General features: G+C 38.5%; 2 protein-coding genes across 8 annotated transcripts in view; one reads left to right on the forward strand and one right to left on the reverse strand.

Annotated features, from left to right (window-relative positions):
- The first annotated feature begins 9862 nt into the window (after positions 1-9862).
- The window catches only part of USP15 (ubiquitin specific peptidase 15), a 197136-nt gene continuing 180377 nt past the window's right edge, over positions 9863-26621 (forward strand). For all 7 annotated transcript variants that reach the window (XR_002325249.2, XM_078146099.1, XM_020990165.1 and 4 more), the window contains exon 1: positions 9863-10036. Coding sequence is in view for 6 of the 7 variants with exons in the window: in XM_078146099.1 (XP_078002225.1) it covers positions 9948-10036 (89 nt within the window). In the remaining variant the exon portion in view is untranslated. The remainder of the gene's footprint in view (positions 10037-26621) is intronic.
- Positions 10034-10890, reverse strand: LOC110211009 (uncharacterized). The gene is made up of 2 exons (XM_020990173.2): positions 10814-10890; positions 10034-10722 (listed from the first exon to the last, which is right to left on the reverse strand). The coding sequence occupies exon 2, from the start codon at positions 10636-10638 to the stop codon at positions 10207-10209; it is 432 nt and encodes a 143-aa protein (XP_020845832.1). The 5' UTR covers positions 10639-10722; positions 10814-10890; the 3' UTR covers positions 10034-10206.

Raw genomic sequence — 26621 nt, forward strand, 5'->3', positions numbered from 1 at the left:
ACAAAACTAATCATAGAAGGCAGAATATTCTCTTTATCCTAAACCTGTAAAAGAACATTGTGCCCCTACACTGATGTGTAGTAGTTAGACATAATTCTATCCTAATACACTTTTTGTAGATAGGATAGTGGGGGAGCATCCAGCTAAGCCTTTCTGCTTGTTCTTCCCAAAGGTGGAAACCATTCCCTTGAAGACTTGGAATGGGGAATTCTAGATCTTACCTATCTGAATATATCCCTTCAATTTGGCTAGAGAATACCATGCATATAGCAGAATGCTCTGTTACCAATCTGAAAAGGTAGGCTGGAACGAGACTGCGAAAGGTTTTGAATGCCAAACAAAAAAACTTATATTTTTATACTAAAGGCAATGGAGAGCTTGTACAATTTCAACTTGTACAGAAGCTATTTAGGTATCTCACAGCCATCTATCCTTGGCCCATGTCCAGCCAAATGGAGATGAGATATAGTCAGCATAATTTAGATACTGATGAACTGGCTGGGCTCCAGAACCTCATTCTTGATTACTTTTTCTTGCTATTCGACATGAAAAGTGAGGTATAGATGTCACTAGTACCTTTATTGCTCAGGACACTGAATGATGTTTATGGAAGGCCCAAATGTCATAATCACACACAAAAAAAACTTGGTAAGACTAGCCTCTTGGCATTCCTTCAGTTTGGTCAAGAGCTAGTTATTCCATGCCTCCTACTCTCTGTCAGCTAGCTTTTAAAAGGACTTACTGGGCATCTTTAGCCAATCACCTATTTTTTTTACCATTACATTATTTGTTACTGTGCTACAACATCAAGATAGGAAGGAGGGAAGGAAGGAAGGAAGGAAGGAAAGAAAGAAGAAAGAGAGGGAGGAAGAGAGAGGAAGGAAGGAAGGAAGAGATGGAGGGAAGGAGGAAGAGAGGGAGGAAACAAACATTTATTAAACACTCATAATGTCAAGAACTATGCTAAATGCTTGGAATACAAATTTTTAAAAAATACTCCTTCCTATCAAAGAGCTTACCTTCTAATAGAGAAAATACCACACAAAAGGGAGCTGAAAAGCAAGAGGGAGTAGAGGGAAGGGAAGAAGGTACCCATTGTGGAGGTATGATTATGAAGTTCAGAAGCTAGGAGCAGGGTCAAGAGGAGAATGAAGGCCAGCCTGGGCCATTCCATGCAATTGGGGTCCCAGGAAGAACTCACAAATGAGACAAAGGGGCAAGTCTTACAGAAAGATATTTCAGGTTGGGAGGAATAGTCAGATGTTCTAAAGTGAGGAGGCCCCTGGTGCTGAGAGAAGGCTGATTTAGAGCTAGAAGGGACATTAGAAGTCATTTAGTCTAACCCTTTTATTTTATAGGTGAGGATACTAAGGCATAGAGAAATTGACTTGACAATAATAATTATCAATAATAATTATTATCACTACAATATATTGCTATATATGCTATAATTATAGACTATATTGCTATGCAAATTATTATCATTACTAAAGCTCTGATTTATGAGGCCCTTTTATACTTGCAAAATGCTTTACCCTTATCATTTCATGTGATCCTCATAATGACCCCATGAGACAGATACTATAGGTATTATTATCCTCTATCATACATCAGGAAACTGCAGCAGAGTAGGATTAGATCATCTAATTTTCAGACCCCAAATCCTGTCCTAATAATTTAGTGATAGATTTAGACCTAAATATCCATATCAGGCTTTTGAGGAAAGATTTTTTTTTTTAGTACAAGTGGTCCATTGTCAGTCCACAGTTGTGCTAATTCTGCAAAATGATCCATGATCACTCATATACCTGCTTACTTGTGTACTTACAGAAGATAACTATCAGCACATAATAGTCTACAGATGACCATTTCTTAAGGACTTTGGGTGTTTTTTTAAAACTGTTGAGTCAGAAGAGTGTCCCAAGACACCAGGAACATGTTCTAATCTGTTCCAAGTTTATTGTTGCATCCCCAAGAATGACAGCAATAGAAGAAATGAAATGGTGTCAATCTCTCACACACTGCTTTTTAATTCGCTAATAAGAAATAACTTGGCAGAAGGACCAAGTTATCAAGACCATGTTATAAAAAAAAACCTTTCTGTTCCTAATTATCTTATTTAGATATCCAAACTTAGTAATTATGCCAATCTAGGTCAACCCTGTCATAAAATAAATGTAGATATCTGATCTTGTTCTCTGTGTATCTCTTGAATCTGCCATGCTATAAAGGTGGTACACCCTATCCACTAAGCTATAAGAGCTGAAAGGCTTCTTAGAAGTTATCTAATCCAACCACTTCACTTTACAGAAGAGGAAACTGAGGCTAATAATTAGGTTAAGTGACAGGGTCACACAGGTAATAAGTGTCTGAGGCCAGATTTAAACTCAGGAAGATGAGTCTTTGTGACTCCAGGCCTAGAGCTCTATTCACTGCACCACCTAGCTACCTGTACTTAAGTGCTTAGTGATATGTAGAAGACAGAATCATGAAGAGATTCCCACCCACTATTCATATGAGTCTTTAAATGTATCTTTTCTGCAAGGTCTGCTATGATGCTGAAAAGATCCTTCTAGCTATGATCTGTCACCTGATGCCAAAAATAGGTGGAGCCTAGTGGGTACAACCAACCTTAGAGGAGACACAGAGAGAAGTAACCACGCTCTTCCCCTCCACCCCAATCCTTACCAATTAGCATCCCAGCCATGTCACTTGTTGCTTGTGGGACTTTGAGTTGTCATTAAACAGCTCTGAAGCTCGATGTCCTAATTTGTAAAATGAGGGGCAGGAGAGGGGTGAACTAGATGACATCTAAGGTTCCTTCAAATTCTAAGAGTATGCTCCTGCAGCACAGTGGATAGAGAACTGGACCAGGAGTCCGGAAAACCAGAGTTCAAATCAGGTGTCTGTCAGACACCTGTGCAACTCTAGATACGTAACTGAATCTGTCTGTGCTTCAGTTTCATCACATGTAAAATGGGGATAATAGTAGCACTGACCTTCTAGGGTTGTCACGAGGATAGTATTTATAAAACATTTTGCAAACTTTAAAACACTATATAAATGCTAGTGTAGTAGTAAATACTAGTAGCAATAGTAGCAGCAGTAGTAGCAGTAGCAGTAGTAGAAGGAGGATACGGAAGAGTAGCAACAGCAACAGCATTAGTAGTAGTAGTAATATTAGCAGTATAGTAGCAGTAGTAGTAGTAGCAGCAGCAGCAGCAGCAGCAGTGGTACTAGTAGTACTAGTTCTAGTAGTAGAGGTAGTAAATCAGACCTCTTTGGAAAGCAATAGCATGAATGTCTTAGTAGATTTTACATGATCAATCAGTTAGCCAACAAGTATTTACTGAGGATTTACTGTCAGACATTATGCTAACACAGGAAATACAAAGAAAGGCAAGCAGGTACAAAGATATCTACAGGGCAGATAGAAGGTAACTTTTAAAAAGAAGATACTAGCAGCTAGAAGGAGTACAAGGGATTGAACGAGCTGAATCTTGAAAGAAGCAAGGGATAGAGGCAGAGGGGAGGAGGGGGAATATTTCAGGCATGAGCAACAGCCAACGCAAAGGCACGTTGATGGAGATGGAAAGACTTGTGCAAGCAACAGCAAGTAGGGTGATAGGGCTAGATCACAGAGTGTGTGAAGAAGAGTAAAGTGTAAGATGACTGGAAAGGTAAGAAAAGGCCAGGTAAGAAAAGGCCAGGTTATAAAAAGCCAAATGAAGGACTTTATATTTGATCCTAGGGTCAGAACTACACTTTAGAGATAGCACTAGCAGCTGTGGAAGATGGATCAGAGTGGGAGACCAATTAGAAGGTTATTGTAATAGTCCAAACAAAAGGGGAAGAGGCCCTGTACTAGAATGGGTTGGCCGTGTGAATAGAAAGAAGGGGACATATATAAAAGATAGTATGAAGGTTAAAAAAAGGGAATAAAAATAGTTTGGCAACTGATTGGATACATGGAGGTGAGTGAGTGTGAAGAGCTGAAGATGACACTGAGATTAAAGGTCTGGGTGACTTGGAGGATGGTGGTAACCTCAATAATAATTGAGATATTTGAAAGAGAGGTGGGTTTGGTGGACAAGTTGAGTTCTGTTATGGGTATGTTGAGTTCGAGATACCTACAATTTGAAATGTCCACTAGGCCATTAGAGATAGGGACTAGAGGTCAAGAGAAAGAATAAGGCTAGATGTGGCAATCATCTATGTAGAAATAATATAACCTGATTTGTCAAAATCAGTTGTCCATATAGCTATGTAATCAGTCTCCTATTTCAGTCTGTGGAAATTTGTTGGATCAAATATATTTCAAGAATCAGTCAGTCAATCAACAGTCATTCATTTGTTAATTACTTATTATGTTCCAGGCACTGGGGATACAAAGTTGTTAGGAACCCAAAACCAGAACCACTCCTCTCCTTTTCGCTCCTCTCTTTTCTTACTATTAGGAGATACCTCATTTTCCAGAGCTAAAGCCCAGCAAGCAGGGTGTGCTCCAAGCTTGGTATGATAGTCCTTCGAGCTCACCCTCTAGATGAACTCTACTGCAGCTAAATCACAGAATTGGCTCAAACCAGCCTCAAGTGGTCCGTGAGCTCGGACAAGCACCCGCAGGAAACACATTCTGGTCTTGAAGCCCTGCTATGAATAGACTTTTTGTCACTAGGCAAACTTGCCTCATTGTTGCTATCATACCTCACTACTACGGTTACACCTTACTGTTTGGTTCTTTGTCTAGCCACAACTATATGTATCAAGGCTTAGCCTCACTGCTTCAGGGGTCCTCAATCCTAGAGGAGACCCTGGACTCAGACAATTAGCTGTGTGACCCTGGGAAAGTCACTTAATCCTGTTTGCCTCAGTTTCCTCATCTATAAAATAAGCTGAAGAAGGAAAAGGCAAACCACTCTAATAATAATAATCATAATCATAATCATAATTGTAGCAGCAGCAGTAGCATCAACAGTAGCCTCCATTTATATAGTACTTTTGGGGTTTGCAAAGCACTTTACATATGGTATCTCATTTATTCCAGTTAAATGATTGTTGAATAAATAAATGAATGAATGAATACTGTGGTCAGAATAATCTTTTTTTTTTTTGCAACTGGGGTTAAATGACTTGCCCAGGGTCACACAGCTAGTACATGTCAAGTGTTTGGCCTGAGGTCGGGTTTGAACTCAGGTCCTCCTGACTTCAGGGCCAGTACTCTATCTACTGCACCACCTAGCTGCCCCCAGAATAATCTTTCTTAAGAGTAGAACTAGTTAAATAACTTCACTGATCAAAAATCTTCAGTGACTCTCTATTCCTACAGGTTTAAGTTCAAAATGCTTTTGATTCAAAGCCCTTTCCAATTTGATATCTCTCTGCCCTTCCAATTTTTATACCACCCATATGCCACCAATGTCAAATTCATTAAATCATATATAAGGATCTCTGAAAGCTGCATATGACTTAGAAAACCACATATTCACATTATCTATCTTCTATTATATTTTTATTTTGGTAAATATTTCCCAGTTACACTTTAATCTGTGGGCAAGCCTCCTGATAGACATTTCTGTTCTAAACTTAGGCCAAATTGGATTACTCTCCTCTCCTATTCTCTCCCCCACACTTTTCCTGTCTCTACTTTTCCCCCAAGCCACTTCCTCCCTGTGAGATCATAGAGCTGAGTCCAACTCCCCCATTTTACAAATAAGGAAACTGAATCCCAAAAAGGTTAAGTGATTTATGCAAGGTCATTCGGGTAGTAAGAATTAAAGCTAGAATCCAAACTCAGGTTTCATGACTCCAAAGTCAGTGCCCTTTCCACTGTATCATACATCTCTTGGATGGAAGGTCACCTCATCCAGGTGATCTGAACTCACTGGGGCCTGCCAAGTGTGATCTTATCTGTCTTGGGTCTGGACTCTCTCCTAACAATTTTTGTTCTATTCTTCCCAGTCTGTAGATAATTTTCACTGGTACAGAAAACAGAAGAAAAACATAAATGTTTCTGCTTTTTCTTCAGTGTCCAACATCATATTCCTTGGTAGTCTTATTTAATTCAATTCAATTCTATAAACATGTATTAAGTGCCTAATACAAGCAAGGCACAGTGCTAGGTACCAGGGATATGGGGGAGAGGAAATGCCTAACATTTACACGAGTATTTTAATACACACTGCACATTAAGTTCACTCCATATTTCATACACATTGCCTCGATGGACCCTTACAACAACCTTATGAGGTAGGTAATACAAATGTAACATGGATTATGTAGAATGAGAGCAGGCATTTTCTGCCTGCCTCCAGTTGACCCTGTGGCACTTTGCAGCTGCTTCTGGCCTTGAGTTGACCCCATTGCTGAAAGGACTTGGTGTTATACTGTGGCATGGAATGGTCCTCCCTATGTGACAGAGTAGATGATACAGATGCCACCATCTCATCTTGATCTCACAAAGTCACCTGCTCCAAGAAGGAAACACAAGAGGCAGGGGCTGCCAGAGACCCAGGGGGAAGCTCACCGAGTTGGGTCCTCCAAGCACTAGCTCCCATGTTGGTGAAATCACCATGATATGGCGTAGAAGACCTTGTCCTTTCCACACCCTTTAGCGAGTCACACCTTGACCCATCATGGCCAATGATGGACAAGTTAGTAGCTATTTCTTTTAATAGATATTGCACCTTGATTCCTTGCTATTTTGGAGATGGGGAGAGAAGACCAAAGGACTACTCAGAGTTTTCCACATCATACCAAAATGGCAAGTTCTTTCAGCAATGGGTCAACATATCTGGAAACAGTCCCAAAGTGGGCCAACCAAAACTAGACAGAGAATATCTGGCCATGCTTTATACAACTCACCTTATATAGGTATTTCTATTTTGGAAATGAGGATAGGGGTCTTACAATCATAGATTTAAAGCTGGAAAGGATTCCACACCTTCATTTTACAGGTAAGTCAGGACCAAAGGAAGGCAGTGGCTTGCCCAAGGTCATGAAAGTAGTAAATGTCAGAAATGGGATTTGAAGTGAAGTCTTCAGATTCTCAGTTTAAAGTCTGGCTAAGTGACTTAGTGGTCACAAAGCTGATAAGTGTCAGAGGTGGGATTTGAACTCAGGTTTCTCTTGACTCTCAGGTCCAGTATGCTTGCCACTACCCTATACTGTCTTTGTAAGAACCTTTCTACAAGTACCTCACATAGTATTTCATTTTACACCTTTTAAATGTACTTGATGTAGAATATAATGAATTATCAGTAGCTAAGTATGTACCATCACCATATGAAACTGCTCTAGAGCATGAGAGACCATTTTTAAAAATACAAATTGTGTGTCTCCCCCACGTGCTCTGAACATACTAGATGTTTAATAAAAGTTTGTTGATTGAATGAACAAATGCTGTCATAAAAAACCAAACCAATTCTCGAATCTCACTTAACAACATATTTCCTAGAGAAATAGTGGGGATGTCATTCTTTGAAGAGGTTAAGACTTGAAACCATTGGTTTATTTTATTTTTTTTATTTTTGCCACTGAGTCACTTGGGAACCTACTTCTCTGTTTTCTAAATTAAAGACTAGGAAGTGCTTTTGGGCTCTTAAATCAGAGGCTGCACAATGGGGAAAATTTCCATTATTAGGTAAGAAGTGAGGTCACTGAGAAAGAAAAGGACATATGATTTCATCAGTCATCAGTGTGGCTATAATCACTCTCCAGTCCCACAGACCCCAACCATCTAATAGACTGAAAAGTAGTTAATGAGTTGCTGGATCAAAAAAAAAAATCCCCTGGTGACCAATCCTTTTTTGATGAGCTTCTCCAAACTTAGCTGGGCTATTCCTCAGATGACATCTAGTCAGTCTGACCCATCCATACTTGAAAGCTTTTCTGGCTTGGTCTGAAACCTGCCAAATTTTATGGTAAGAAGTATAGAATTTTTAATGGAAGAAAGCTAATGTGCTGGATCTTCTACAATCAAATGTTTCATTAAAGTTATCTTGTTAACCTTGCTTAGCTACATCCCTGAAAAAATATAAAGACACACTTCACTTACAAATAGTAAAACTAAGGTGAAGAAACTTTGTTACTGATTTATCAGTGTTAACTTGACCCAATAACCAAGGCAACATATTAGATGATCTGATTTCTTCATCTGCAAAGGAGAGTCTCTCAGGTAGCTTTACAGAATTCCTTTTAGGGAAGTCTTGGGATTTTTTTTTTAAAGCATGCAATTTTGTTCTATTCCTACCCTGGATCTCTTCATGTCTTGGTGAGGGACAGTTTTGCTAAAAGAATTTGCTTGGGTTTAAATTAGTCAAATCCTCAGATCTAATGATTTTTAAATTTTTGCTAATCATTAAGCCATGAGGCCAGGAAGTATGCTCTCCACTGACATGAAGGTAAACAGGTTCAGTGCGGTTTTCTTTCATTACCTTTTAAGTCTGCACAGAATTTATTGTAGGTCAAATGTTTCATTTGCAAGGAAGCAGCCAAATGCTTCTTACAGAAAATTTAGCTGTTTGGGGTCTACTTGGGGGAATGAGAGGATGGATATACCATTTAAAGTACCCCTATTATGGTCCCTACACAGCACACAAGTTGATGCCAGTAGGAAGGTAGAGAGAGAGAGCTGAAGAGCGACCAGATCTGGCATTATTGTCAAGAGTTTTAATTTCCAATTCTCTCTTGCTCCAGCTGGGTTTTGACTAGCTTGGGTACCGGGTTTTTGCGATGCAGACCCAAGAATCAAGGAGCTAACGAAATTATCATGCGGTATTTTAGCTGCTTTTCTGTCTGCACAGGTACACGTACAGGTACAGGTACACACACGTACACACACACACACACAAAGCCAAAGTTGTCGGGAAAATAAAGTTTCGAGTACATCTGGCCACCGCCGCGCATACGGACATACACAATTCCTATGAAGCTACAGTTGTCATGTTTCACACACATCTGGCCACTGGCATGTATATACGCATACATATGCACACACACAACTCCTATGAAGCTAAAGTTGTCACGTTTTGCACAATCTGGCCATTGGCGTGTGTATACGCACACATACATATTCACACAATTCCTATTAAGCTAGAGTTGTCATGTTTCGCGCACATCTGTCCACTGGCCGGGTACACTCATAGACACACACATACACCCCATTAAGCCAGAGTCATATTTCAAACACATATGGCCACTGGCGTGCATATACACACACACAATCCCTATTAAATCACAGTTGTCACGTTTTGCACACATCTGGCCACTGGTGCACATACATACACACACAACCCCTGTTAAGTCAGAGATGTCATGTTTCGCACACATATGGCCACTGGCATGAGTACAAACACATACATATATACAATTTCTGTAAGCCCTAGTTGTCACGTTTCGCACACATCTGGCCGCAGGCACGCGTGCGCGCGCGCGCACACACACCCACCCTATTAAGCTAGAGTTGTCATGAAAATAAGGTTTCGCGCACATCTGGTCCCTGGAGAGAGAAGGGAGGGAAGGCACCGGCGCCGAGAGCCAAGAGGATCCGGTTGTACCGGGGCCACGAATAGAACGAGAGCGCAGGGGCTCCCAGCGGGGGACCGTGGATAGGCAGCATTTACTCGCTGAGAAGAACCAATGAAGTTCAAGGTTGCGGTGCTGTCGCTGCTGCCCTCGGCGCCGGCCGTTAGGGGGCAGCAAAGGACGCCCACGCGCTCCCTGGCCAAGCTCCCCTCGGCCTCCTCCCTCCTCCCTCCCCCTCCTCTCCCATTACGTCTCTCTAGGTTGCCGACCCGGCGGCGGGGCGGGGCCGCGGGACGCCGTGTTCCCACAATGCTCCGGGGCGGTGCCGCCCGCCGCCGCCGCCGCCGCCGCCGCGCTGCCGCTGCCGGTACCGCTGCCGCTGCCGCCGCCGCCGTCGCCGCCTCCGCTGCCACTAGTGGGAGAAGATGGCGGAGGGAGGAGCGGCGGATCTGGACACCCAGCAGTCCGACATCGCTACGCTCCTCAAAACCTCGCTCCGGAAAGGGGACACCTGGTGAGGGGGACGGGGCGGGGCGGGGACTGAGGGCGCCCGCGGCTGCCTGGGGGACGCCGGAGGGGAACCGGGCGGGAAGCGCCGGGGCCGGTGTCTTTGCTGAGTGACAGGTGCGGGGCGGGCAGGTCTGACCGGGACCGGGGAGGACTGGTGGGGGGGTGGCGGGGAGGTCAGAGGTTAGGCTGGAGGTGAGAGGTCGCGAGCGAGGCGGGCGTGGGGGCTCCCGCCTGCGTCCCGCCCTCCCGAGCCGCTCCCAGCCTCGGGCCCTCATCCGGTGAGCCCCTGCGGAGGGAGGGGAAGGGGCGTGGGTGGACAGGTCCCATCCGGCCCGGATCCGGAGCTTCTCCTCCTTTCTTTCTATCGTTTCCTCTCCCACTCTCCTCCCCTTGGACCGACCGCCAAGTTTGCTGGTCTGGGGAGCCTCGCATCATTCCGGGCCGGGCGGGCTGCGGGCCGCACAGGTGGCATGGGTCGGGGCGCCGCGAAGGGCAAGGAGCCCCTAGTTTCCCGTTCCCTGTCAGAGGAGTAGTGCGGAGTCGGGAGCCCTTTACACGGATCGAGGAGGCCCCACGTGGTGTCGGGCTTCCCAGGGAGCTTGTCATGCAGCCGCAGCAGCGGGGGGGAGGGGGGGGAAGTTCACTTTGAAGTTCAGCTCGTACCTTCCTGACTCTGGGGATAACAGAGCCCTGCAAAAAAAAGATAATAAGTCCGTGGGAGTTGAACTAACTTGCTGGTGGTATTCGTAAAGCCCTGGAGTTAGAATACTTAAGGACCTACCTAAGGTAGGCAGATAATTCCATCCCAGGGAGTGGAATTTTTCATACTTCCAAGCAATCGGTCGGTAAGGGTTTATTAAGTGCTTGCTGTGTTCGAGGCACTGTACTAAGTGCTGGAAGAAACGAAATAACATTTATCTGGTATCCCAAATAAGCTCAAAGTATAAATATGGCTATATGCATGAAGCGTTCATGTATTTAGGCGGAAATCATCATAATAATGATAGCTAACATTTATGTACCGCTTACTGTCAGGCATTAAGCACTTTACAATTACTGGCTTACTTGGTCTTTGCAACAATCCTGGGAGGTAGGTGCTGTTATTATTCCCATTTTACAGGTGAGGAAACTCAGGCAGACAGGGTAAGTACACAGCTAGGAAGTATCTGAGGTCAGATATGAATTCAGGTCTTGCTGACTAATCCATTGAGCCACCTAGACGCCCTAATAAACATTAAAAGCCAACTGTGGCCCTGTGATAAGCACTATACGCAGGAAAAGACGACCTAAATTCATGGAGTTGGAGGACATAAGCTTATTTCTTTTCTGATTGATTTTTATATAAAGTTTTAAGAAAATTAAGCCTTACCTAAAGTCAGAGTCTGTCTCTACTTATGCTTGGATTTGTATCCTCAGTGCTTAGCACATAGTAAGTGCTTAAAAAAATGCTTGTTGCCTGCCTTCTTGAAGTGATCTGTTTTGTAGGGCTAAAAGTTATGGACATGTACAGTGAATGATAGTTATTTTCATCAGTTACTGTATGTGTTTTTAGTTTCTGCTCAGTAGCTTCTCTGAAGTGCTTAGCAAAGTGGTTGGAGCCTAGTGTAGATGCCTAATAGATGTTTATTGGCTGACCAGCTGTGTACTTTAATGGGTCAAGTACCTTCAGCATTTCAATGAATTTCGGTATAACAAAGAACAACTTTGAATGCCTTTTAGTAATCTATATAGTTCATATTCTTGTATGAAGTTTACTAATCATTGGAGAATATCTGGAACTCAGGTTTAACCTTGGCACATGGTTCTTTCAGAATGTGGTCAGTATTATCCTACTGTGTGTAAAAGAAGACTTATTGCTTATAATGAAAATTTAGGCTTTGAAATAGAAACTAGCATATCAGGGTTTGAACATTTACCTCAGCCTTTTTAGTAATGTCATTTAATGATAAAGTCTAGTACAGGCCAAAGATCAGCCTAGCTAAGCTCAGAGAGGCTCATTGCAAGATTGGCCAAGAGTGATGAATTTTTGCTACAGCAACTCATGAAGCTAATTTCTGAACTCATGAAGAAATTGCAGTCTTTAGTTGGTGGAGGGAACATGTACATGGATGAAATTGCAGATGCCTAAAGTTCCGTAGTAAGAAATCTAAGTAGAAGCATACCTGTTGTCATGGATGTGCCCATTTTTACTTAAAGGTTATAATTGTTAAGTTTTTGCTTTATGATAAAGTTACTGAGAAATTTTCACCTTATATATTTGAAAGTTTTATAGAGGTTTAGAATAGGAAAGAACTTTAGAAATCATTTAGTCCAGCTCCTTTTATATTACCATTGAGAAAATTGAGGCCAATATGTAGTGTTAGTGGTAAATTTGATCATGCAATAGATTAATTGCACAGTTTTTCACTTTTAATTAAAGAAAAGCAAAAAGGGACTAAAGTTGTATATGTTGTAGTAGATATTGGGAGACTTGACTGATTTATAAATGGGCTGTGTTCTATTTGTAGTTTAGCAGAGGAAATTTGCCCAAGTACCAAAAAAAGCTTGATAAAATTTTTTAATGGTAATGTAATAGTATTAATCAGTTTTTGTTTTTTAATTGAAGTGTTACCTGGTTCGTTGCTTTTGAATTAAATAAAAGTGATGTTTTTCTTTTAAACTTAGTCCAAATCTTGCCTCAGCAGCTAGCTCTTGACCCTAAATGAATCATTTAGCCTCTCTCAGCCTTAATTTCTTCTTCTGTAAAATGAGGATAATAATAGCACCTGGCTCACAGAGTTATTTTGGGGATCAAATGGGATAACATATTATACAGCACTTTGCAAATCTTAAAGTGCCATATAAATGGTAGCTGTTTTTGTTAACCCGATTAAGGTTTCCTATACTTGGGAAAATCTTGTCTACAAGTTTGTAGACAAAAAGGCCCATTTGCCAATGGACTGGTGCTTTTGAAGGAGCTATAACTGGAGCAACTAACCATCTTTGGAAAGGGCAGTGAAACTTTTGGGAAAAATCTGTTAGAGCTGCAGATTTATGTATTTATTTATTAAAATTTACTTTTGAAAAAAATTTACTTTTTTTAATGAACAAAAGCCTCTTTTCTTTCCTACCACCTCCCCACCTTCTCCCATTGAAAAGAAAAAGAAAACCTTGTAACAAATATGGATAATCAAAGCAAAATATTCCCACAGTGGCCTTATTCAAAAAATATCAGCACCCTGGATCCATCACTTCTCTGTCAGAAGATGAGTAGCATCACCTTTCATCATGGGTCTTCTAGAATTGAGCTATGTTTTTAAATCAAAGTGTTTTGAAGTTGTTTGTCTTTACGTTGCTATTTTATTACATAATCTATTTTCCTGGTTCTACTCACTTTGGGCATCAGTTCATACTAGTCTTCCAGGGTTTCTCTGGAGACATTCCCTTCATTATTCCTTATAGCACAATGGTTTTCCATTAATTTACATCTCATAATTTTTTTCCAGCCATTCTCCAATAGATGGGCAACGCCTTAATTTCCAGGTCCTTGCTACCACAAAAAGTGTTATATTTTATCTTAAGTGAGGCTCTCTCTTTTTTATTTGTTCATGAACTCTTCCCATATATGTAAATCTGAAAGGAAATTTTGTCCTTCTCTAATTTGTGTTCTCTTCTCTTGGTATTTTATACCCAGATGTGATACATATGTGTGTGATATACACACATACACATAACTATGGGTTATATCTATTTACTTGTAGATGTAGTGATAGCATCATGGCTAGAGAATGAGAGAGATCGATCTGTGTAGGTATATAACTTGAGATGTCTCTCTAGTCCTAATTTCTGCTACACTGCAGTTCTTACTTGAGTAGCTGGGGTCTTTGGGTTTATCAAACATGAGGCTGTTGTGTTTGATTGCTTTTGTATGTTGTATACCTAATCTATTCCACTGATAACTTTTTGAAAATTTGATTTGAACATTTTCAAAGGTACAGTGATATCTATATGGAATAATAATATGAATTCTGGGCAGCTAGGTGGCACAGTGGATAGACTGCTGGGCCTAGAGTCAGGAAGATTCATCTTCCTGAGTTCAAATTTGGCCTCAGACACTACTAGCTGTGTGACTCTGGGCAAGTCACTTAACCCTGTTTGCCTCAGTTTACTCATCTGTAAAATGAGCTGGAGAAACTGTTCCAGTATCCCTACTCAGAAAACTTGGACATGACTATAAAATGACTAAACAACAACAAATATAAATTCCATTCATGGGGCATTTTTAATTTCTTAATTAATATGTACAGGACACTCTGCTAGGCACTGGGAATCCAAAGATGAAAAATGACATCCACAAGAAACTTATAGTCAAATAATGGAGGGAATAAGAGAAAGGGATACACATCTGTATACCTAAGTATAATGCAAGTTCATTTGTGATCAAGTTAAATGAAATAATATCATATTTTAGTAACTAGATTCTAAGTTACTTACGGGCACACACTTAAGTACTTTTTTGTACCATGATATCTAGCAAAGGGTTAGGCATACAATAAGTGCTGAGTAAATACTGGTTAGAAAAATAGTGAATGTTATTTGATAGAGATATTTGAAAACTAGAATTTGAATTGGAAAATTAACTTTACAAATAATGATAGCTAACATTGTGCAAGTATGACAAACCACTACAGTTGATGGTAGACTCAAGCTTAATATGACTTAGAAAGTAATTGCTTCTATTTTTAAAAGAGGGGGAAGGTGAAAAGCTTGGGGAGAATGGGTAGCACTGGAAGTTTTTGCTTTATAGCGAGTTACTGAGAACATTTTTCCCTTATATATTTGAAAGAGAGGGTGTATGCATGTAGCTAGACTTCAAATAAACTAAATAAGAATAATTTTTGTGTTGTCTCTAATAAGTATCATTTTAAAGTTAACTTTGGAAAATGATTTTAATTTGCTTGGCATAATTAAAAATCTCTTGATGAGAAGTATATCACATTTCTCAATCTAGAAAAATTCCATTTGGGATAAGTTTTTAAAATATATATTAGGAATGTAAATGTCAACAAATACGAGCATTTCAATATGCAAAGATCAGAAAAGAGGACTGTATATGAAACTCCGAACTTCTGTTATATAGGCTTTTAAAAAATATACATTAACTTTCACACAGCAGTAGCAAAATAGTCCAGTTCCTTCTGAGTTTCTTTTTCCACTCACTTCTGTACCTTTTAAAAAAAGATTTTATTAATATTTTATCTTTAAACACTGTATTCTTTCTCCACTTCTTCCCAGAGTGTTCTCTCTTATAATAAAGTATAAAGAAAAGAAGAAAAGGAAAAAAAATTCTACAAAACTGAAAAGTGAAGTATCCCATAGCCGTGGTCCTACATTTTTACAAAGGTGTGGGGTTCATCAGTGGTCTTTTCTTTCTTTGTGTTATTGTCACTACCCACCAGCTCGCATCCAAGGAGAAAAAGCTCTCCTCACTCCAGTGTACCCTCCAGACTCTGCTGATCAAGTGATTTTCCTGAAGTACCAATCTGTGTCGTTTCCCTGCTCGATACACTCTAGCTTCTTGTTGGCTCGAGGATAAAATATGTGGTCATCTGTTTAGATTTTAAAGCCTTTCACCTGGCCTCAGCCTATTTTTTTTCTTCCTCATTGTACATTACTCCCCTTTCCTCATCCCGTAATACATGGCCTCTCTGTTCCTTACACAGGGCATTCCCAGCACTGTTTTTGCAGTGACGGTCACCCCCATTCCTGGAATGCTTTTCCTCCTCATCACTACTTCATAGAATTCCTTCTTCCTTTGAGAAACAGCTTAAGTACCACTTTCCAAGTCAGGTTTTCCTAACCTGGACTCCCTTTGTGAACTGCTTTTATAAAATATTTGATAACTTTATTGCAATATATTTCCTTTGAAATTTTATGTATTTTATTTTATGCCTTTAAAAATATTCTTCTGAGAAGGCATCACTAAGCTTCATCGGACTGACTGCCAGAGGCATCGAAAACTCCAAAAAGGTTAAGAACTCCTGTAGTTAACTGAAGACTTTCCTAAACTAATCCCCCCAACTTTTTAGCCCCTCTCCACCAGACTGCCTTGTATTGCACTACTTCATATTTATTATTTTTACACTTATTCTGTATATAATTATATAAGTACTAGTCTCTCCTTTTTGAATGCAAGCTTCTTGTGAGAGAGGATTATTTCGTGCTTTGTGTTTATGTCCTCAGTGACTAGCACAGTGCCTGGCATGTATATGATTGGTGTTTAATGAATACTTGTTGACTGATAGAATGTTTTTTTGTGTTTTTTTCCCAAGTAAAATAAACCAATACATTGGCCTGTCTGGAAAATATGTATCTCTCTCTTTTTTAAATTAATTTTTTTGTTATATTCTTAGTTCTGAACTGTCTGCCTCCCCACCCCACACTAGAGAAGCCACCATTTGACCCAGATAAATCTTTCTTTTTATCCATCTATCGATCTACCTGTAAAACCATACTATGAATACTGGTATTTATCATTTCTTTCTCTAGAGGTGGATAGCATCTTCCTTCATAGGTTCTTTGTAGTTGATTTGAATATTTATAATACTCAGAATAACTTAGTCATTCACAGCTATTCAGACAATATTGCTGTTACTGTATACAGTGTTCTTTTTATTCTGTTCATTCACTCTTCATTATTTCATGCAAGTCTTTCCATATTTTTCTAAAATGAACCTGCTCATCATTTTTAACAGAACTGTACTCTGTCACAATTATACAGTGTAACCTGTTTAGCCATTCCTCAGTTCCTGGGTTTCACCTCAATTTCTAGTTCTTTGCCACCACAAAGAGGTGGTGCCATATATATTTTAGAACATGTAGGCTCTTTTGTTTTTCCTTGATCACCTTAAGAAACAGACCTAATAGTGGTATGGATCAAAGGGTATATACAGTTTTGTAACACTTTGGGCATAATTTTAGGTTGCTCTCTCAAATGGTTGGATCAGTTCACAGTTCCACCAGCAGGGTATTAGTGTCCCAATTTTTCCATATCCCCTCCCGCATTTGTCATTTTCCCCTACTATCATTTTAACCAATCTGATAGGTGTAAGATGATATCTCAAGGTTGTTTTAATTTGTGTTTCTCTAATCAGCAGTGATTTAGAGTATTTTTTTATATGACTGATTTCTTCATCAAAAAACTGTTCATCTCTTGACCATTTATTAATAAATCATATTCTTATAAATTTTACAAAGTTCTCTATGTATTTGAGATATGAGAAGTTAAAAATGTGTATCTCAGTCTGCACCTCCTATTCCATCAGGTATTGATTTCATTTGTTTCAATTTAACTTTTTTTTTTTCATTATAATCCTCTTTCCTGTGAATCCTGGTAAGTATACAGTCAGTAATTTAAAATGTCGCATCTATGTTTTATGTATATGCTTGTGTGTGCAGATAGATAGGTGTTTAATATTTTCAGTCATTACTGTTTCTGTGAAGTATTCAAAATTAGTATCTGCACGGTGTGTACCAAGAGAATAGTCTAACATAGGGCATATATACTCTTTCTGAGTAGTAAATGAAACTAAAAACAAAACTAGGAAATAAGCCTTTTTTTCAAGTCTCTATAAATAGGAAAAGTCATTTACGGTGCTTTTAAATTTGTAATGCTGACATAGTAACTTCTAGGAATTTAAAAATACAAATAACTTTTTAGCAGACTTTTACAGAGTATTTTTAGTTACTACAAAGCTCACGTAAAATCCAAACTTAATGTCCATATTTGACCAAAGTGATCTGGAATTTCTGTTAGTCTCTTAATTTACAGATCTTATTTGGTAGTAACATAGAATTTAAGTTGCAAGTTACATTCAACTCCTGAGATTTAATTTTTCTGAATTATATATTATCCCCTTGAACTACTACAGCTTCATTACATATAGAAATAGCATTGCTTTAGTGGATAGTGAATGAGAGGGATTGGTGGGGGAGAGGGGGTTCTGTTCAAGTCCTGCCTCAAACCTGCTGGCTTCATGACTCTGCAAATCATTTAACCTCCCAGTGCTTCCGGCAGTTCCCCAAACCTAGTAAGTTGTTCAGAAGGTGTTGATCTTCACTGATGGAAGGAATTTCTTTACTGGAAGCTTTCTATAGTAATGAAATCACAGTTCCTAGTCTGTCCGTCACCTCCCCTCAAACGTCCTTTAAAAAAAGATTTGTTACATTTATCTCTTGCCTCAGGTTTTGTGAAATTTTTGAATGATAGACTTAAACATGACTTTTTAAAAGTTAATCTGAATACTTCTTTTTAAAAAAGTTTTATATTTTAAGATCTATGCAGTGTAGATTGAGCAATGAACTTGGAATTAGAAGAGCCCTGAATTTGAAGTCCTGTCTTAGACACTTAATAGTTATGTGGTCCTGGACAAGCCACCACACTTTTCTCTGAGCCTCAGTTTTCCTCATTTGTAAAGTAGGGATAATAATAACTTAGTTCTTAGCTCACAATGTTCTTCTAGTTCAGTAAACATTTATTAAGATCCTATTCTCTGCCAGGCACTGTGCTAAGCACTGGTGGTTAAAAAAAAAAGGCAAAACAAGTACCATGATGTATTTAAAATACTTTACATACCTTAAAGTACTATATGCCTATTAATTGTTCTTTAAATGGAAGATTCCTATTCAAATTAAATATGTGCATATCCAGATATTTTAAATAGACTACTCTACCTTTAGCAGCAGTATTGTGCCACTTTGTCCCACCTGTATTCTCTGACTTTTCAATTTTTATATCTTAGAGTAAGAAAAAGTTAGTTTAATTTGCATTTTTGCCCCCAGTAATCAAAGCATTCAGTGGTGCTATAGTATGTTATGCATACTAACTAGATGTTTGAATGTGGGGCAAAATTGTCACTTTGATTTTTAAAAATTGCATTGTTATACTATCATGATAAAGGAAATAGGAGTATTTGCTAGTTAGCTTTTAGTTTTACTTATCAATAATTTTGTTTTTTGTGAACATTACTTATTATGTAGCAATTAAATATTGTGGAAGAGTAGTAAGTGCTCGTACTATATTTTATAATCAGTCTTAATGCTTTAACAATAATGTGCTAATGATTCATGTATTATAGCAAACCACAGAGATAATATTCTTCCTTTGCAATATAAATCTGCAAGAGCAGCCCAAGATAAAAATTCTAGTTTTGTAATACAACAGTCCTTATTACATGTTTGCTCAATAATATTTTTTAAGAATAATGATTCATTATGAATTTTTAGAATCTGGGTAAGTAATGCATTGAGGGGAATAGCTTTTGGTACCTTCTCATCTTTGAAGTACATGAATTGAAGCTTCTCTGGCACTTCCTTTCCTTTCATTTCCACCTTACAACTCCATGTCACTTTCTTCACTACAAAAGTCATCTATTCTCATTTCTCCCCGTTGTCAGCTGCACCTAAAGGATTGCAATTCAGTTTATTGTCATATAAGAACCAAATGAAGTAGGCTGGGCAGGTATTATCTTGAGATCCAGAGAATTTTATGTCTCAAGGTCATATGCCTAATATTAAATTTGTCTATGCCAGAGTACTGAATTAGGCCTGGTAGAGACGCAAAAAGAAGTAAAACATTGAGCCATGTTGAGATGAAGAACCTAAGACCAGATCCTAGATCTTCTATATTAGTTTGTTTTCCCCATTATCTCGTGTTAACTCTTTGTTCCTCCTATATCCATACTGCCAATAAATCCCAACTTTTGTCCTTCATAATATGATTTGAATCTATTCTCTTTATTTTCCATTTTGTTATCTCTTGCCATAATCATTTTTTCATTCTTTCCCTTTCTTAGTACTTAACATTATGTTAAGTTATCCAATGTCACCCTTTGACCCTCTAGTCCATCCTACACATGGTTGCTGGAATAACCTGCCAATGAGGAAACTAGTTTAATTTTCTGTTCAAATATTTTCATCCATAGTAAGGTATCCAGTACCTTGGAACTCATTCCTGATGAAGCCCTAACAAAAGTCTGTTGTGTAAATAACCTCAGTACTGTATGCAGATTTCTCCCAAGGAAAAAAAGTGCAGCTGTAGTGGGAGGTGGGAAAAGCATTAAATTATTCCTTGGTTGGAGTGGATCATAGAGTGTTATTGCTTCTAGAAGCAGGGTACTCATACATGAAGGTTTTTGGGGAAGAGAGCATCTTCTGTCACAAGAAAGAGAACTAAGATATTACCGCCTGAGCAGAAAGCTTAAGGCTTGAGTTTTCCAATGAAAGAGTCCATTTTTATGTAGCTATGTAACTGTGAAGTTGGAAAGGAGCTTAGAAAGTCATTTTTAAAGCATTTAGCTTCCCCTAGATGCCATATACACATTGAGTAGGAGGGAGAGATACAAAGGAAGTAAGACATGATCCCTGCCTTCAAGGAGCTTGCTGTCTAGAAGTCCAAGATGAAAGGGTTTTGCCAGGGTGTGGGTGCATCGAATGCTACAGCTTCTTGGAGCCACAGGTGAGAGTTGGATGAAAAGTGAACACCAAAAGTAGATGAACATCCCTGAAAAGGATTCAGCAAGCCCTCACACCACAGGTGCTAGTCCTCCTCAAACACTCCATACACTCCCAGACCCTCAAAAAACCCTATACACCCTCAAACCCATTGATGAGTCAGGGGATATCTACCCCAAGCATGTGAAGACTCCTCTTGGCAGAATAGGTGTGTGAGAAGTAAGAAACTGTGATATTTCCATAAAAGGAAATTGAGAGAAAAGTAGCTCTGGGTCAGGAGCTTCAAGAACCAGCTAAAATTGAACAGAGATTAAGCTTTACTTAGAGTATGAATGCTTAATAGGCTCATGAATGCTAGTTTCTCCACCCCTAGGTGGGGTTAAGATGGCCATTTTATGTATGAAGAACAAGGGGGAAACATACCAAGGAGAACATGTGATGGTGTTTTGGAACATCTGTGACCTGTGCTGACTTCTACCATAAAAGTCAGCTAGGAGGGAATTGTGGCAGGGAATAGGGATATAAGGATTGCTCTCGCTTCTATAGTGTATCTGTGCTCATCTTGAGTTCCACACCTGGTTGCTACAGGAAGCATACTAAAGGTTTCAACTGCTTCACTCATCCTGAGTCTGTAACTTACTGTGCCTATTTAAGCACCAGAGGTTATTTCCAACAGGTGGATAAGAACAAGTTTATTACAATGGCCATGAAGGCAGCTGAAGCAGGCATTTTGGGGCACTTAGAGCTTGGTCAGACATCAAAGATGGCCAACCACAAGTCATCCACTACATTCCATCCCATTGCTGTTAGTCTTGACTTTTGTCTTGCCACTGGACTTCAGTGACTCTAGGAGAGAGAGTGAGGCTGATGACTTTGTCAAACTCTGTGTACTTAAATCCAGTTCACATATAAGTCAAGACATCATCTTCAAAATGAAGGCTGAACAACACTGAACTCTAAATCTGGCTTCCTATCTCATCATTTATTGGAAACTGCTCTCTCCATAGTTAACAATCACTTAATTGGCAAATTTAATGACCTGCCCTCAATCCTCAAGCCCTTCCTGATCCCTGTGCACCCTCTTCTCATTTCCTTAGTTATCTTCCCACATCTCTGAATCCTCCTTCACAGGCTTTACTGGATCTTATCTAGCACTAACCTCCTAGCTACTTTACAGTCTCTATCTCCAACTGCCTGTTGGACTGTAGAACTAAATAGCTTGTGGACCTCTTAACATGTCTAGAAGTGAACATAAGCTTTCTGCACCTTCCCCCCCAATCCTCCTCTCTTCCTATTTTTGCAAACAATTTACATAATATTAGGATTAAGATTTATTTGAATGATTGATAGAATTAATTTGTAAATCCATCAGGTCCTGGGTTTTTTACTTTGGTCATTTCTTTAAGGCTTGTTCAATTAATTTTTCTGATAGTGAGTTATTTATATTTTCCACTTCTTTTTCTCTTCTGTTTATTTTATATTTTTATAAATATTTATCCATTTCATTTAAATTACTAGTTTCATTGTCATTTGATTTTCTTCTCTGTTTTTATTAGATTAGCTAATCATTTATATTCTTTTGTTAGACTCTTTGACATTGTCCTCTTTTATATAAAGAGGAATTGAACCTGTGATTTCACTTGCCATCTAAGTACCTGAAGGAAAGGTTAAATGAATGGCAGGGAGACAAAGCTAAACTATAATGGTCAGGGAACTCAGTGTCCCCCTTTCAGACCTAGGCAAATCTAATGAAAAAGATAATTATGCATAATTAATGTTATTTCATACTGGTGTCTTCAAGTATAATTTAATTTCCTTGCCTATTTTTTTAAAATGTTTACTTTTATTTTTGTTTGAGATCATGGTTGCTACTTTATTTTTATTTAGTTGGTTCACCGTATCCTAGTTTTTAATATGAATCTTTATGTTTCTAATGTGTTTTTTATATGAGAAAGAATGTGACCAACACTAATAATCTATCATTCAAGGGGTTTTGGAGTTCCTACTCCTCTGCCCCCTCCTCCCTTCCCTTCATTTAGTCTTTATTACCAGTTCATATATTTTTTTCTTTCTTTTTAATTCATCTTTACAATCTACCATCAAAATTTGAACTATATTTTGTTTGTGTCTTTTTTCTTGCACATTCCAATTATGAAAGATAGTTCTTCCCCCTTTTTCCTTATTTCAGGTCTTATGTTTCAAAATTTATACTCACCCCTGATCTTTTTTCATGGGGCTTACTTGAAAGTCCTCTTTTCTATTAAAGGTTTTTTTTTCTTTGTAGTAACAAAATACTTAATGTTTAGGGGTAAATTATCCTTGATTATAAGCCTTTGCTTTTTCCCTTTTAGAATATCATATTCCAAAATTTTTTTTCTCCTCTATTGTAGTTGTAGCTTAATCTTGTGTAATGCCAACTGGTTCCTTGGTACTTAAATCCTTTCTTTTTTGCCTGCCTTTAGTACTTTGACTTGGAATTTGGATTTTCTACTCACAGTTTGGGTGTTTTCAACTTGGGGTTCTTTTAGGAGGTGACTGGTGTACACTTTTTTTTCCCACTTTGCCTTCATTTCTAATTAATCTGGACAGTTTTATGAGTGAAAAAAAATCATTTATTAAGGCCTTATTATGTGCCAGGCATGGGGCCAACATGGGATACTAATACAAACAAGCAGAACAGTACTTGCCTTCAAGGAGCTTACATTCTGATAGGGAAAACAGGACCTATAGAGGAGTAGTGACTAAGGAGAAGTGTTTTGTACAGAGATCATACTGTGGAGATATTCAAGAAGTAGCTTGCAGGGCCTGAGAAAGTTGGCATCTAGTCACAGGGTTGGGACTTTATGTTCTGGATGGAGGTGGAAGCTAGAGAACTAGCATTATATGTAAATGACTAGGGAAATGGTGAGGTGGGCTTGGGACTGGACAAGTTAAAGTACTTTCTTGAAATATGGTATCTGGGTTTTCTGTTTGGTGAGAGTTTTCAAGAAGTTAACAGAAGGGCCTGCAGTCCAATTTGGCCCTCTACCAGTTTTTGTATTGCTGAATTAAGAATAATTTTTTACATCTTTAAATAAAGTTCCATTTTATTTAAAAATGTAAAAAAAATGTTCTTAGTTCAAGGGCTCTTAAAAAAAAACCGCAAAACAACAGGAGGCAGATTGGATCTGGCCCTTGACCAATAGGTTGCTGACCCCAGTTTTCAGGTCTGGTCACCTAAGCCTAGGTTGGCTTCCCTGGTAGGGCCCCCTCCCTCTGGGCCTACAGAATTTTGACTGTCTTTTTGTACAGTCCTGTGCTGGATAGAGAAGCTTACTGTTGTTTATTTTTTAAATTTTATTGAACATTATTCAGTTTGGTGCCCATTTTAGATCTGTGCTAGAGTTTATGTGAGAGAACTGGGTTCTTCTACAATCTTTCTGATTCAGTTAATAAACAAATATTATTAAGTATCCCACTGCCAGTCCAGTGAACAGGGAGAAATGATGGTAGGCAAAGCATAACCAAATAATAATGCTCCATCCTTTACTAAAGTTTCTCCCTAACTTCTATGAAGTAAAATCAAAAGCCTCATTATAGTCGAGCAATATAAATTACCTCTCATCTGTGAAATTGTTTTGGTCCAATAATATAAAGAGATTTTTAAAATTTATACATTTCATTCCACACAGAACAGTTACTCTTCTTTATATTGTGCTAGTTAAAAATTTGCAAATATGGTTTAATGACTTCTAGATGTTTGCAATTCCATAATTTAATTTGCCCTGAAACTCAATAAATTTGAAGTCAGTAATGGTATACAAATTTGCATGCTTTAACAGATTATTTCTTCTCTAATATTAAGGCTGTAATTTTTAAAAATTTAGTTATTTTTAGCATTCTTTTATTTAAAACTTTTGAGTTCCAAATTCTTACTCCTTCTAGTACCTTACCTACCCATTGAGAAGACCAGTAATTTGATACTTGCTATATATGTGAAGTCATGCAAAACATTTCCATATTAAAGGTTGTAATTTCTTGGTTTGTCACTGTCTAAAAGATTGGTGGTCATTTCTGTTTAACTAAGCCTTTTATTCAGTGCCTCAAAAATGAATAGTATCAAGACCTTACCCAGTGGTGGGATCCGACTTATATTTGATACGCTTAGAATCTATCATGAGTAGGAGAAAATAAAACCTGCTTATCCACTGAAAGAGGTAAGGCAGGATGTTGAGCAAAGATACAGCATTGACTCACATGGGTGTGGTTTCCCTGCTTTTCTGTTGCCCAAGATAGTCTTTCTGCTCAGAAGCCTGAGGAAGGACTTGCTTTTTTATATCCCTGACCCTAGGAAGCTGCATCCATACCCTGAGCATTTAGACTCCTAAGTCAATTTCAATACCTTTTAAGGAAAAATTAGTCTAGTCTTTGTGGAAATGGGGCTTGGTGATATTGTTCTTACCACACACCTGAAAAATCCTAGAAGATTACGGAGTCAGCATGATGCAGTGAGAACAGCACTGAACTTGAAACTTATAAGACTTGAATCAAATTCAAGCCCTCCCCTCCCCCGCCCTTTGCTTTGGCAAGATATGACTTGGGCAAATAACAACTTCTCTGGGCCTCAGTTTCTTCACCATTGCAGTAGATGACCTACTATCCTGTATGAATTTCTTTTAAAAATAACTTTATCTAAGAATATTTTTAAAACATCACCAGAAAAGGTTTGGATTTTTTTGTTTGTTTTGCTTAAGGAGCTTAGGTGACTTACTACCAACAAGATTGGAAAGCTTGTTAAACAATATACTGTACTTTCTAATTGTGAATGATAAGGAGATGGCATGGTAAAGTGGAAGATGCCCTGAATTTAGAAAGGTAATGGATTTGACTCCCCACTGCCATTTACCACTTCACCTGTATGGCCTTGTTTAACACTCAACCTCTCTGATACTATCTCCTTATCTATAAAATGAGGTGATTGGACTAGGTGATATCTAAATCTATTATTCCATGTTTTCTCTCAAATTATACTTTAATTATAGTTTATTAGAGGGGGATATATCACTTAGATTTCATTTACATATATCAGTTTAGTTGAATTGGCTATCTTTTAAAAAACATTTTAACATTTTTAGTTAGTTTTGAGTTCCAAATTCTGTTCCTCTTACCCTCCCCTCCCACCTCCCTGAGACAATAAGCAATCAGATATAGGTTATATATGTGCAGTTGTGTAAAACATTTTCATATTAGCCATTTTATGCAAGAAGACTCAAAAGTTTAAAAGAAATGAAAGAAAGATAGCATGCTTTAGTCTGTATTCAGTCAGTAACAGTTCTTTCTCAGGAGGTGGATAGTATGCTTCATCATTAGTCTTTGAGATTGTCTTGGACCATGGTATTGCTAAGAATAGTTAAGTCATTCACAATTATTCTTTGAACAATATTGCTGTTACTATGTACAATGTTCTCCTGGTTCTGCTCACTTCACTATGCATCAGTTTATGTAAGTCTTTCCAGATTTTTCTGAAATCATCTTGCTTGGTATTTCTTATGTCACAACAATATTCCATTACAATCATATGCCCCAGTTTGTTTAGCCATTCCCCAAATGATAGGTGGCATCCCTTTGATTGGCTGTCTTTTGTAATCCATAAATCTGATTTCTTAAATTCCTTTTGTGGGTGTATTTATTATTGTTGTTAAATATTAAATACCAGGAATATGCCTGGCCATGTAAATAAAGCACACAGATAAGCAGTTCTTTTTACTGAAATTTATATGTTAGTTGAAAAGAAATAAATTAGATGATTCATTCTGTCCTATTTGGAGTCTTCCTTGTTATAGGAATACTGTTAATCTCTGAAAATGGCATTAACCAGTTACTTTTCCCATCAACTATTTGTAGGGAAATATTCCTTTTCCCCACTTTTTAATAATATACTTCAAATCTTAAACAGAACCTAAATGCTGGAGAAAGTGGTTTTATCTTTGGTTTATGTTTTTGCCAAAGTGAAATACTTTAAAATGTATATTTCTGAGTTTAAGTGTATAGAATGATGTGGTGCTATTGATAGTTACTGATCTAATTACTTTAACCTCCTTAAAAGATACTTTTTTTTT

This window comes from Phascolarctos cinereus, unplaced genomic scaffold (assembly GCF_003287225.1).
Source record: "Phascolarctos cinereus isolate Bilbo 61053 unplaced genomic scaffold, phaCin_HiC Scaffold_1;HRSCAF=81, whole genome shotgun sequence".
Taxonomy (NCBI): Eukaryota; Metazoa; Chordata; class Mammalia; order Diprotodontia; family Phascolarctidae; genus Phascolarctos; species Phascolarctos cinereus.